General features: G+C 45.2%; 1 protein-coding gene across 2 annotated transcripts; it reads right to left on the reverse strand.

Moving 5' to 3' along the window:
- Positions 1-484: 484 nt before the first annotated feature.
- On the reverse strand, positions 485-6,412 carry LOC120690771 (organic cation/carnitine transporter 7-like). 2 transcript variants are annotated; one of them, XM_039973574.1, is made up of 6 exons: positions 5,999-6,412; positions 5,137-5,405; positions 4,428-4,665; positions 1,280-1,811; positions 985-1,187; positions 485-871 (listed from the first exon to the last, which is right to left on the reverse strand). In XM_039973574.1, the coding sequence occupies exons 1-6, from the start codon at positions 5,999-6,001 to the stop codon at positions 641-643; spliced, it is 1,476 nt and encodes a 491-aa protein (XP_039829508.1). In that variant the 5' UTR covers positions 6,002-6,412; the 3' UTR covers positions 485-640. The 2 variants fall into 2 exon arrangements, with proteins under 2 accessions (XP_039829508.1, XP_039829509.1); XM_039973575.1 differs by having other exon boundaries at positions 5,133-5,405; positions 5,999-6,404.
- Between the last annotated feature and the right edge of the window lie 4,450 nt (positions 6,413-10,862).

Genomic DNA, 10,862 nt, shown 5'->3' on the forward strand with positions numbered 1-10,862 from the left:
ATAGGGACTAAACGTTTTAGCCCAGGGACTAAAAGTAGCCTACAAACTTTTTGTAACCAAACAGGGCCTTAGAAGGATTATCGACATGGACACTATCGTAGCTGACACTTTCGGTTTGGTGCCAGACAGAAGTGGCATGTCGGATGCAGTGAGAACAGTATGGACGACATAGAGGAGCAGAATTGCCGTAGCCAAGCCACGCCGCAAGATGAAGAGGTGTTGGACTGTGAAAGGCTCAAGTCGAGATTTTCTACGACCGCGGCGAAGTGTGCCTCAAGCTCTGAACTATGAGCACAGGACGCCTGTTTCAGTCCATCCATAAATCATAAATGGGACCTCCAAAGCCAGCACTAGTTCGGCGAGGAGTTGACGAAGCCGGTTGAAACACATGGTCAGCGAGCACTCCATGGGCCATGGCGGAGGGAAGTTTAGGTGGTGTTGGTAATGAATGCATCTCCCACCCTCCCGTTGTAACAAGTCAACGAGATCAACATCACGTCGGCAGATTTATTAATCTCCAATAGCAAAACACCAATCGTGTACACCGTATTAAAATCGCCCGCTCAATCAGCGAGCATGAGCATCCCCATGTTCTCTCCGGCAAGAATTAAATGTTCTCAAGAGTACAGCTATCGCATGATCAGTTCATATCAACCTCGGTGTCGTTGAGTCTACATCCCTTGGTCTCGAAGGGGAAGAATGAGACAGCCAGGCCGGAGAGGAAGACTACAAGCTCGAAGAGAAGGATCGCCGTCGTCTGATGGCAGCTGTGCACCAGGGCCACCGCGACGAGCGGGCAGAGGATGCCCCCAATCCTGCCCACTGAGCTCGCGATGCCAATGCCCGTCGTTCTCACCACGGTTGGGTAGATCTGAACAATGAACCAAGGCAAGCCATCAAATGTCAGCACAGGAATGGACCAGTTATTAGTTACTCAGCATCTCCAAGGGTGAGGAGAATGATGTTTGCAGAAGAACCACTGACCTCTGGAGCGTATATGTATACAATGGTGAAGCTAGATGAAATACAGAGCCGGGCACCAAACAGGGAGATTCTGGTCAGTATATCCGTCCGGGAGAACACTAGTGGAAATAAGAAAACACAGCTAGTGAAGAGCATCGATGCCATTGAAAGCCTCCGGCCAAATCTATCCACGACCATGGCCGACATTAGTGACCCTGGGATCTCTGTTTCAATAAAACATGGTAGCATGGTTATTTACATGATCACGTACTTCTGAAGATACTTGTGATAGTCAGTGTGTACAGCAGTAACCAACCTGCAAAACTAGATATGAAAACGTTTTTATATAGGCTTGCATTATTTGAATGTACTGATTCAACCTCCTGTTTCGCACATATTCTATTTCCATTACTTAGCTCTGATGTCAGAAGAACAATCCCATAATAGGAAAACGCATTTCCAAAGAAGGCCATCCACAGAAGTAGAGTTGCTCTAACCAATTTTGGGGAAAGTAGCTTGCCAACGGACTTGACACCTCCGAAATCGGAACCTTCATCTTTATCTATGCCTTCACTTACTTCAGCATCAGCCAGAAGTGTTGTGGACTCCGAAGATCCTGAAACTTCATCTAGCTCGATATTTTTGTCTGAAACAAGCCTGCCTGGAGGTAGCTGCACATTGTTTAGTCTTGCCATTTTCTCCAATACCTCCATGGCCTCAGCTGTTCTTCCTTTCATGCATAGGAACCTTGGTGACTCCGGCGTAATGGCATAAAATAGGAGCAGGAGAAAAGATGGAACAGATGATAATGCTAACAACCACCTCCAGCCAAACTTGGGCATAACCATCTGCCATTAGTAGGTCAAAAATTAGACATGGAAAAACATGGTGGAATCTTCTAGTCCAATACATCTACTTTTTTATTGCAAGAATGTATTTCGCTCTGATTATGAGCATCCAAACCAGGATAGCATATTACGGATCTTTGAAAGCAAACAAGTAGAGTAAACTTAGTAGAACTTATGATTCTATGCCCTAATAACTAAAATTCCTTTCAAAAGTGATGTTCCAGACTGCTAACCTTCCTGAAATCTATTTTTTATGTCATACATTTTCTTTCAATGAATCCCATAAGACCGGAACAGACCAGTTAGTACTACAGGTTAAGCGATTGCACACAAATCAGCAGTTCAGCACTACTGCAGATTAATTGTTCCACATGATAACTGATGGCTCTCCCTCAATGCTGCACCTCTTGTGCAGGACCCTCAGCTCACACACACAAGCACACTCTGGAGGTGGAAGAAGAAGTGAGATGAAGAGAAGCAGAGAAGAAACACGGCAAGTGTTGCTGCTTAATCTTGTGAGCTGCAGCTGCTCTCCTTTTTATAGACACAACCAGTCAATGTACAGGGTATGGCTACAGTGTAATGCAGCCTCTACTATTACTTGCTACTGCTACAACTATTGCTACCATGCTGCCATATAGTAACTTGCAGACACTACTATATGCTACAGCCATCTGCCGCCCAAATCAAAAGACCAGGCATGGCAAGCACAGGAGCAGGAGCTCCCACTACTGTTCAAGCATGATGACAAGCGAGAGCAAGGGTAATTATCTAACAATCCTTCCCCTAATTGCACTGCTCTTGCTTGATTTCCTCAACTCCAATCCTGGTCCTCAACTCTGTGAGTCGAACGCGCCCAAGTGGCTTGGTGAGGATGTCCCCAAGCTGTCGAGTAGTCTCGACGTGCTCGAGCTTGATCTGTCCACCATCGACGCAGTCACGGATGAAGTGAAACTTGGTGTCGATGTGCTTGCTTCGGTCATGGTGGACGGGGTTCTTTGCCAAAGCAATGGCGGACTGGTTGTCCACCATCAGGACAGGTGCCCGAGCTTCTTCTCCGGTGAGCTCTGCCAGCAGCCGCCTCAGCCAAACTCCCTGGCAACATGCCGTCGCCGCCGCAATGTACTCTGCCTCGCAAGTACTCAGCGCGACGACCTTCTGTTTCATCGATTGTCAGGAGATCGGACACGCTTCAAGGAAGAAGAGCACACCAATCGTGCTCCTTCGTCCATCAACGTCGCCCGCCATGTCGCTGTCGCTGAACCCGATCAGCTCCAGCTCTCCTCTGCTCCTCCTTGGGTAGACGAGCCCGTAGTCGCGCGTCCCTGCCACATAGCGGAGCAGATGCTTGACCGCGGCGAGGTGATCCTCCCGCGGCTCCGCCATGAACCGGCTCACGTACCCCATGGCGAATCCAATGTCCGGCCACGTGTGCGTGAGGTAACGCAGTGCGCCGACGATGCTCCGGTAGCTCGTGGCGTCCACCAAGGGGGGCAATGCTGTCCTTTGACAGCTTGATCTTCTCCTCCATGGGCGTTTGGCACGTCCCGCACTCGCCCATCCCACTCCGCTCCAGCAGCTTCCCAGCGTAGGAGCTCTGGCGGAGCGTGATGACGTCCCTCCCCTGCTCCACCTCAATGCCGAGGTAGTAAGTGAGCAGGCCGAGGTCTGACATGCGGAACATTGATTTCATCTTCTCCTTGAACGCATCGATGTCTCGCTGCTCAGCTCCGGTGACGATGAGGTCGTCGACGTACACGCCGACGATCACCAGGCCTCCCTTCGACCGCCATGTGTAGAGGGCGTGCTCGGTAGCGCACTTGGTGAAGCCGAGCGACGCGAGGCTGGCGTCGAGCTTGATGTTCCACGTGCGCGGTGCCTGACGCAACCCGTACAGGGCCTTGCGCAGGCAGAACACCCTGTGCTCCTCGCCGGTGATGACGAATCCCGGCGGCTGCTGCACGTACACCTCCTCGGCGAGTTCTCCGTTTAGGAATGCCGACTTCACGTCCAGATGATGGACCTTCCAGCTCCTCGCCGCCGCCAGCGCCAACAGCAAGCGCACGGACTCCATGCGCGCCACCGGCGCAAAGACTTCCTCAAAGTTGATGCCCTCGCACTGCACGAATCCTTTGGCAACCAGCCGCGCCTTGTGCCGCACCACCTCGCCACGCTCATTGCGCTTCACCTTGAACACCCACTTGAGCCCAATCGGCTGGCAACCGACCGGCGGATCCACCAGCTCCCAAGTGTGGTTCTCCTCCACCGCCGCCATCTCTTCCAGCTGCCATATAGTAACTTGCAGCCACTACTATATGCTACAGCCATCTGCCGCCCAAGTCAAAAGACCAGGCATGGCAAGCACAGGAGCAGGAGCTCCCACTACTGTTCAAGCATGATGACAAGCGAGAGCAAGGGTAATTATCTAACAATAACCAGTAACACAATTAGCAGATCAACCGTTCGAAAGTGGTTTATAAATTTCTACATAAGGTGAAGTATACAATGAGAATTGACGTGTAGTATTTACTTCTGATTTTGCTGCCGGCACTACTATCAAATTTGAACAGCCTTATCAGTTTCAAAGTATCAGAGGAAATCAGGAAAATATTATACCCATGCAAGAGATGCCTCGAAGATGGTCCCAACAGTCCAAAATGCAGAAAATACCACCATCCAAGTTCCTCTATTTGGTGCAGGAACAAACTCCAAGAACCATGATCCGAGAACAGGTCCTCCTCCCAAACCAATACCAACTAAGAACCTCAGAAAAATTAATGATAGATAGTTAGGAGCAAAAGCACTGAAGAATCCAGCTCCACTTGTCACGATGGCAGTAAAGAGAAAGCCCTTCCTGTAAAATTCAAATAAAAAGAGTGTAAGGGCTTGCATGATGCGCACAAGATATTTAAAAAGCGCAGCCTATTTTCCAAACTAATTATTCTAGGATCTAGGAAGAAAAATGTACCTTGGAGATCATTAATTCATGACCATAAATATTGAGAACTCGCTTTGGAAAGTAACACAGAAATGAACTTGGCTGCTAATTAATTCATGACATTCATTTTTCGCAATGATTCTGAGGTGGTTTTGGAAATTAAATACTAACTAGAAACGAAGTTTTATATACATGGGACCTATCCTGGGTCCAAACATGACAATGTTATTAATCAGCTACAGTTAGGAAGTAGAGGTAGCAACTAGCCAACAGAAACAAAATCAGGAACAAGTTTGGTAACTCCATGCTAAACATCAGCAAGGAAGGAATGGACTTGCACGATTTTTTGCAAAAAGGTACATGACATCAGTAAAAGATTGGACCTGCCTCCTTCCATAGTTGTCTGAAACCACACCCCATGAGTAAGCTCCTATCAGCATTCCAACAAAAACAAAACTTGTAATCATGCTTTCCTGATGAGAAGTAAGCTTCCATTCTAGCTGTACCGATGGACCGACAAATGATAACAACATCATCTCCATCGCTTCTGCAATTAAGCCAATCCCAGCATAGGAAAAAATCAATATCTGGAACTTCCCAAAACCTGATGACAAGAGCGCGTCATCCACGGTATATGAAGCTGATTGCTCCTCCATCTGCAAAGTAAGGATAACAGTTGTCAACACAGAGCTTAGTAAATGTACAAATATAACCAGATTAGCCGCTGAATCAGGGAGTTATTTTTTTTTCTTCTTTCCTTTTTTTTATTTGGCTTTCGTATGCAGTCCCACAGTAGCATTTCCTTGTTGATTCTATTTATCTAGTGGTAAATCTAACAAGAGCCAAACCATGTCTACAAGAAATTATCAAAAAAGTCAAAAGACAACCAAAACAGAACAAAACAGGGAAGCTTCCCCTATCACTTGCGAATAAGTTAGTTCAAGAAACACAACCTACAAAACCACAGGGGTAAACATACGCACCACACAACCAGGAGAGGCAAAGAAAGACCCCGAGAACATTCTAAAGCACTAGAGTCCCTGTACAGGTGTGCAAGGCAAGAGCAAACAAGAAGGCACTAACGCCCCCGGCCACGAAGAGCACCCAGCACGTCACAGTCTCACTTTTGTATTTCCCTCGCTTTGCGCGCGCGTTCATAAAGCAAAAACAAACATCAGCTGGAGAGCGAAACCACCGACAGGAGCCGGAACCGCTGAATCTAAAGAGAGGAGGCTGACGGGATCCTCACCATTTCGACAGCTCCCCTGCCGAATCAGAAGCTTATCTCGCAGCGATCCTCGGCGGGCGAGCCGGGAGCATCAGACTGGACCCTCCGCCCGCGCCCCCACCCGAGGAATCCAGACAAGAAGCACCCACACGGAAGAACACGCGGGAGCAGCAAGCAGGACGGCCGAGTGCGCCACGAGAGGGGAACCTGGCAGGAACGAGGAAGGAGGGGGAGCGAATGCGCGCCTCCTGGATCTGCGACCGCCTGATCCGGGCGGCGGCTGCGGCGGGGATCCGGGGGCCAGGAACGGCCCCGAATCCGGGCGCGTGCTGGCGCAGCACTGCCGCTGCTGCGCGCGTGCTTTTTCGCCTCGGGGGATTTGGCCCCGGATGTCTTGGGATGCTCCGAAAGTCCGAGGATGGTGGGGGGTGGGGGATGGCCGGTGGGGTGGGGTTGGGGAGGAAGAGAGAGCTGAGAGGAGATGGAGCCGCGGTTTGACCGGGAAGATGGCGTGGCGGAAAGGTCAGCGCGGCGGGTCTCGCGCGCCATGTGGTGTTGGCCTCCTCATGCGGGTCGCACGTGGCGGGCTGATTCGTGCACCGTAGCGTGTCAAGTGGGGAAACTGCAAGACAACGTCCGTGATGGTTTCTGCAGTTCCCTTTTTCCTGCGCAAAATATGTTCTCGAGAATAGTCAAGAAATGTTGGTTATGCCATACGGTCAAAATGAAATTTAGAGAAAATAAAGATGGTGCTACCAGTTTGGGGGGAAATTGATCAAGTGAATGAGGGAGCAATTGGGTTACAGGAACGGCCATTTGATCATTTCCGTGTTGTGACTAGCGAAAGCCCGTCAAACCACCTATCACCATTCTTCCGTTCACAAAGTAGCTTACGCTCGCACAAATTTCACGGATGCTCCATCATTTTTTTCTAGATTTATTCAGTAACTAACTCGTGTTGTACTTTTAATGATAAGCAAACTGCTTTTCAAAAGTAGGATGTCATTGGTGAGTTTGTTAGTATCGAGATATATCAGTTACACTCCGAAAGTGTTCATAGAAATAGAGTTGCGTGCGCATATGAAGTGATGAGATTGAGAGACTAGGCTAGGATTGAAACCTATAATATACTAAGATGGACTGCGCGCTTTGCCGCGCCCATAGAGGGCTGGAGGCTGCCTGCCCGATTTGGTCTCATTTTCTTTTGTTTCGGACGAAATAATTGTTGGAATATGCTTAGGGCAGTGCGCGTGCAATACAACTTCCAAGCACATACCAAGGCTAAGGGAATTAATATACACATGGATTCTTCTCAAGAAACAAAATACAAATGGTTTTGATACACACAGAGTCATTGCCTGATCCCTTGATAATAAAAGAAGAGGGAGGCATAATGTTTGATAGTTACATTCAAATTTAGAAATTATATCTCAAGTTGTATCAAAGAGTCCATGCCACTGTATTTTAGGGTCTGTCTGCATGCTGTTTAACTGCATGCACAGGGGGAACACTATGGTAGGAATGATTATTTTCGTCTACAAAAATGAAAAGATTATTTCCAGTACTCATAAATCGACCAAAAGATTAATATCGATCGAAGCAACACAATTCAATAAGGACAATATTTGGCTCACAAAGGACAAATGCTTTGTTGCCATGGTAACAAAACATTTTGTTCTTTAAGCATGCACCATATCAAAATTCTGAAAACAAAATTGTATCACATACTGAGTATTAACACATGGTGTTCATGTGATTAACCAAGTACTCAGCATTTATGCAAAAAGGAAAAATAGGAGGCTTACCTAGAAAAACAAATAATATAATAATTTGGCATACAATATGCAGACAACCAGCCCGTGACAATTTGAAACGGAAATTTGAAGGATAATATATAAATTAAAAGGGAGCATCGTTAAGAAAGAAACAAAAATATAATGAAGGTACACTTACCCAGTCAAATTTCTATGACTATCATGGTGGATATTAGTTCGCTAGTGTCCACTAAGTCTTAGGGAGGAAGTAAAACTATCTTTGTATTAGCTCGGTTATCTGTTACGATGATGCAACAAATAATATCGAATCAAACCAAAGCATACCAAGGCAGATCTACATGCAGACATGCAGCTCAGGTGTAAAGTTTAGTGTTGTCTGCATGGAATTTAAATTCAACACAAACCTAATGAATTATGACATGGAGAAGGTACAAACACACTCAACAAATTTTGGTGGACAAATTCCAGATCCCAATTCATAATACTAACTAAAATTAGTCGCATACATTAAGTAAAAGTGGAATAATGTCAAGGTATTATAGGGACAACAAAGGACTGAATTGCTCCTGTTATGCACAATGTCAACTTCATGTGTAAAGACATACAGTGCCGCGTGTTCCAAATTTGCTAAGAAAAACAAACCAAAAAAAATGATAGCAGTTGTAACATAAAAAATAGGGGCTCAAACACCAAGGCTATTAAAGGCTGAAAGTGTGGCGTGCACATCTCAGGTTTTTTGTAGAAAGGCAAAACGATGAGGAGGCACCAACGATGCGTACGGAGGCGAAGCCCAACAACAATAGGTTGTAGGACAAACGGGCCAAGATGGAAGCAGATTGCGATGTGGCGGGCGAGAAGAAAGAAAGGACAAATGGGCCAAGCGGTAGCAGTAAAAGAAAAAAGTTAGACACGTAACAATACACGCGTCAAGATTCAATTCGGGGAAACGGCAGAGCTGCTCCCGTCGCCGGGATTTCTTCGAGCATAAAGATGTACATATCATGAAGGAAAATGGGAGATACTTGGCGATTTCATTAGGAGCAGTTGGCTTATATAAAGTAAGGAGTAAAAATTGAACTAAAAAACAAATCTATATACTTTTTTTATGGAGGAAGTACTAGTTATGAAAGTTAATCTGATCTAGTTTTGCTTGCCACAATGCCACCTCACTTTCTAGTCACAGGCTCACTGTTCAAAAATGCAAGACCATCTTTTTCAAAAGAAAAAAATGCAAGTCCATTTGCAAGGTCATCTTCCCATTATCGGGTTCTTTTGCTGGTTCTGCATGCTACTTGCTCTCTTTGTCTTGGGCACACATGGCAGGATACAATTTGAATTGTTGTATACAGGGATGGATTCAACGGTGAGTCTATTTCAGCCCTTCTAGACTTCCACAAACAATGGAGCTCTCAAACCCTCCCCCACCCCCTCCATTTTTTAGAAGAAAGAAGGAAGAAGGGGAGGAAGAAGAAATGAAGGGAGCGGAAGAAGAAATTCAACCCCCAATAATCAATTTATGGATCGCCATTGGCTGTATGCTACTTTGGTGATAATTTGAAATTATTATTTTTGAAACTTTGAATGTATTTTAAGTCCACAAGTTGTTCACCTTTTTTAAATCGGGCCTTGTTATGCTTTATTTATCAATAAAGCTCCTTAGCCTTAGTTGAATACTCCCTCTATTTTTATTTACTTGTCATATTTGTCATATTAGGGTTATCGTAAGTTAATCTTAGCTAACTTTAACAACGAATTTATAGATAAAAATAATAATAATTACAATACTAATTTTTTATTGAATCCACTAGGAAATATATACTAAAAGTACATATGTTGAGTAGTATAATTGTTGCTATATTTTTCTCCAAATTTGGTCAAAGTTGGCGGCTATCTTTAACTTAATTAGTCTTAATATAAACCAAATATGATATCAAAATAAAATTGGAGAGAGTAGTTGCTACCACGATTTTCTCTAGCAGAGTCTAGAGTGATTGAGCTCCTTTTTATAAGGCTCACACTCAAGCCCCATTCTCTTCCTCCTTTTATCGCAGCATTCCTAATTATACCCTATTGTACGTATTACGCTAGTCTATCTCGATCATGACTACAGCCAACCAAGGCATGGTTCTAGTATATTCTTTCACGCAGTGGCGGAGGTAGGTTTGGAGTCTAGAGGGGCTCCCTCCATCTCCATCTCCATCTCCATCTCCATCTCCATCCTTTCTTTCTTTTTTCCTATTCTTTTCTCCTCTCTCTTCTTCTCCTTCTCCTCCTCCTTTGCTTTCAATGGAGTTCCTAGGGATAGTGGCCCCTTGGCCCACGCTGGATCGGTCCTGCTTTCACGTACTTTAAACACCATAGAGCGTGATATTATTGGAGACACATGCCGTAACATCATTATGGGGTTAAAGGGCATATGTGCCCTACGGTGTCACTTATGTAGATTTGTACCTTTACATTTTTGTTATGACAACATACGCAATGGTCCCATTTCTATTCAATGCTTGATATATGGGATTGTAGCAGTTGCATTGCACAGGAAAAAGAAAACAGTGCGAAAGCTAGTGATCACAAACACAAAAAAGAAAACTTGCATGATTGAATGATTACAGACATCGAAACACATAAGCTTGTGTTCAAAACCTAGTTGCAGATCAGTTGAAAGATGTTGAAGTTCCTAATTTGCTCAATTTCAAAGTTGAATTTTTTAGCTCAAAATGGCTTTTTCTTTCTGATTTCAAAATCTCACATGCTTCCCCTTTCAAATCTCAAATTCCATGAAAAAAAAGAATAATAAGGTATTCAAACTTAATATCAAGTTTGAATTCCGCTTCCAAACAAGTCGATTTCTTCTGCGCGAAAAGGTCTGTAACGTATTGGTTACCAGAGTCTCGGTAGCAACTCAGGTAATGGATTCGACTTTTGGTAGGCGATGTTCCGTCGACAACGAGCCGCCTGTGGTGACTTCGCCAACCTCGATGATTTGCCAGCTCAGTCTTTGAAGATACTAATACGGGTAGGGTTTGCGCTCATGCATTTGTATAGGCGAGTGTGCGTATCTGAGTTGTAGGGTGTACTTTTAAAAAAAAAAATTTCTTCCGAATAAATGA

The sequence above is a fragment of the Panicum virgatum genome, chromosome 9N, assembly GCF_016808335.1.
Source record: "Panicum virgatum strain AP13 chromosome 9N, P.virgatum_v5, whole genome shotgun sequence".
NCBI lineage: Eukaryota > Viridiplantae > Streptophyta > Magnoliopsida > Poales > Poaceae > Panicum > Panicum virgatum.

Bases quoted from the DNA above. Each gene is read 5' to 3' on its own strand.
- LOC120690771 (XM_039973574.1), bottom strand. The intron at 4,666-5,136 runs GCAGGTCCAATC...TGAATTTTACAG, and splicing joins TCAGACAACTATGGAAGGAG to GAAGGGCTTTCTCTTTACTG. The intron at 1,188-1,279 runs GTTGGTTACTGC...TTATTGAAACAG, and splicing joins TTTCATATCTAGTTTTGCAG to AGATCCCAGGGTCACTAATG.